The 2,685-nt window shown below is 40.7% G+C and overlaps 1 protein-coding gene across 1 annotated transcript; it reads right to left on the reverse strand.

Moving 5' to 3' along the window:
• Positions 1-968: 968 nt before the first annotated feature.
• Positions 969-1,946, reverse strand: MC3R (melanocortin 3 receptor). Its single transcript, XM_009645441.1, has one exon. The coding sequence runs from the start codon at positions 1,944-1,946 to the stop codon at positions 969-971; it is 978 nt and encodes a 325-aa protein (XP_009643736.1).
• Positions 1,947-2,685: the final 739 nt, after the last annotated feature.

The raw sequence follows: 2,685 nt of genomic DNA on the forward strand, positions 1-2,685 counted from the left end.
CAGGTACCTAACTTAGCCAAATGGATATCTTTAAAGAATCCATGCAGCTTTTATACAAAGCTAAATTCAAACTATTTTGCATTTTAGATATTCCTTATGTTCAGATCTGTGTAGCATTCAAAATTTTCTAGGGATGGGTCTCACCGATGACAATTTATCAAAAGGAGATTTCTGTGACTTATTTTATTAACATACCAAATACTATACTGATCAGTGCATTCCAGTTTAAAAAAACCCACCTTAGAAATTTGAGGCTATATACTGCAATACCACAATAAGTAATGTAAATGCCTTCTATCAGGCAGCTGTTTAAATCCCAGTATCATTGACACAGTAGCTGTTCCTTTTCACTTAACTGATTCCCACTGAAGGAGTATTTCAGTGCAAGAGGAATGTTTACTTTCACCCTTCAAAGATTTTACTCATGTTGCTTTATAGCAAGCAGCAGAAATGTCAATCTATTCTCTTAATAAAAGGTGCAGGCATGGGAGTAAGTGTAGAGCAATGCTGTTACCTGTTGGTGTTTTGATTTGATTTGTCTTGCAAGTGAATAGCTTTCCATAGAGGTTACTAATGGAATTTTTTAGAAAACACTGACTTGTTGATCGTGGCGCAGAGATAAAGCAACAGGTACAAATAATGGTAGAGAGAATATTATTTCATTCTCTCTAAGGTAGTATTCCCTTTCGGGTTTCATTTTTCCAGTGAGTTTCTTAAGCTATTTTGAAAGCCACTCTGGATTTCCTTCTGTTAGAACTATTTAAATAACTTCAAATAATTTAGTTAAATCTGGTTTTCATTTTGAAAAGTATAAATCAAGGCATCAAGTGGAAGGTTATTTTTTCTTTCCTGTGCCATTCCTTCAAGCACTGCTTTTAAGGTGGAGCTGCTATGTATCTAGATACATGTATATATATTCACACCTACTGTGTGCATCCTCTCTCTATTCTCAACACAAAGCCAGATGTTTACAGCATGCACTGTCCCACACTCATGCTGTAACAGCAGCACACTATTTCTTTGAAAGTCTTTCTCATCTCCAGGCTCCGGAAAGCATAAATGAGTGGGTCAATTACTGAGTTGCACATTATCAACACCAGGTAGGTATTAAAGTGTGAAGTGTAGCAGATGCAGTATGGATTCATTGGGCAAGAAATAATGAGAATGAGGTGAAGGAAGAAAGGTGCCCAGCAAACAATGAAGACACCAAGTAATATCGTGATGGTGACAGCTCCCTTCATGCAGGTACGCTGGTAGGGCACCCCATCCACGGGGAGGGCTGCAATCCGCTTGACATGCAGGCGTGCAAACAAGAACATGTGAACATAAAGGGAGGCCATGAGGAAAAGCATGGTAAAGAACATGGTGATGAGACAGACAATGACAGTTTTGCTTTCTGAGTAGGCAATGAATATGATCCCACAGATGATACAAGCAATCCAAATGACCACAATCAGGGTTAAAGCTTTCTTCACAGTCATGATGCTGTGGTAACGGAGAGCATAGAAAATAGTTATGTACCTGTCAATGGCTATAACCAAGAGGTTGCAAATTGAGGCTACCAAAGAAATACAAATCATTGAGTCAAAAACATTGTCCATATGCTGAATAAAGTGGTCATCAATGATCAAATAGCCGTTGCTCAGGATTGCAATCATGATAGTCTCCAAGGCATTTGACATGCTCACTAACATATCTGCCACAGCCAAGCTACAAAGGAAGAAATACATGGGAGAATGTAGGTTTCCATTCTTCAGCACTGCAAGAATGACAAGGATGTTTTCCAGGAGGCTGATGATGCCTAAAGTCAAGAAGACCTCGGCTTTTATGAAGACCTGCTCACAAAATCCATCGCCGCTTCTGTTGTTCAGAATTGAGTCATTGAAGTCTTCAGTGACATTAAGCAGCACAGGCTGAAATGAAAATGCAAAGTGTGTGGTATTCATTGTCAGCAAAGGAGGTGAATTCACCAGTGATTACAGACCCAACAGAGCACAGGTTAAAAAGAACAGAAAAAAGAAAGGGAGGGAATACAAAGAAAAAGGGAAAGAAGTCCTTCCAAGTTGTTGCTGTGCACATGGGATGGAATCAAGCAGGACTCTTCTTTAGTCACTTTTACAAGTAGAAACATGAAAAAAACTGCATTTACAGCAAGTTTTGTGTCAGTCACAGGCTGCTCTTCTCCTTTATAAGAAAGTGAGCTTCAAATCTTGCAGGCATCAGTTAGTTGTCTCTGAAGGGAAAAACCATCAGCAGCACATTGCTGGTTCTAGCTCTCCTGATGATTAAAAGCAGGGAGTTTTTTCATCTGCTGTTGTCTGCTGGGGCCAGCGCAGGTTTGCTGCCAGCAAGTTGCAGCTCAGCGAAGTATCTCCTGCTATTTCAGTGGCAAGAGAGGGGAAGAGGACTAAGGGATTTATACATGCATGAAAGAAAAAAACAACTCCTACCCAATCCTCCGTGCAGAGCATTGGCCATTAGAGAGCAAGCACCTTTCTGACTGACAGCTGCAAACACCAGGTACAGCATCCCCACCGCTGGCTCCACCAGCAGATCTGAAACTGTCTGGCGCCCTCTGCAGAGAACGAATAGGATGGATGTGCTTTAAAATTCAACTGAAAAGTGGGATTTTTCATCTAGCAAAACTTTATGCCTGTTCTCAGCAGCCAGGTCCTGGTGTTCAGG

This window comes from Egretta garzetta, unplaced genomic scaffold (assembly GCF_000687185.1).
Source record: "Egretta garzetta isolate BGI_Z169 unplaced genomic scaffold, ASM68718v1 scaffold188, whole genome shotgun sequence".
Classification (NCBI taxonomy): Eukaryota; Metazoa; Chordata; class Aves; order Pelecaniformes; family Ardeidae; genus Egretta; species Egretta garzetta.

Excerpts from the sequence above, each read along its gene's own strand:
- MC3R (XM_009645441.1), bottom strand. The coding sequence starts at position 1,946 with ATGAATACCACACACTTTGCATTTTCATTTCAGCCTGTGCTGCTTAAT.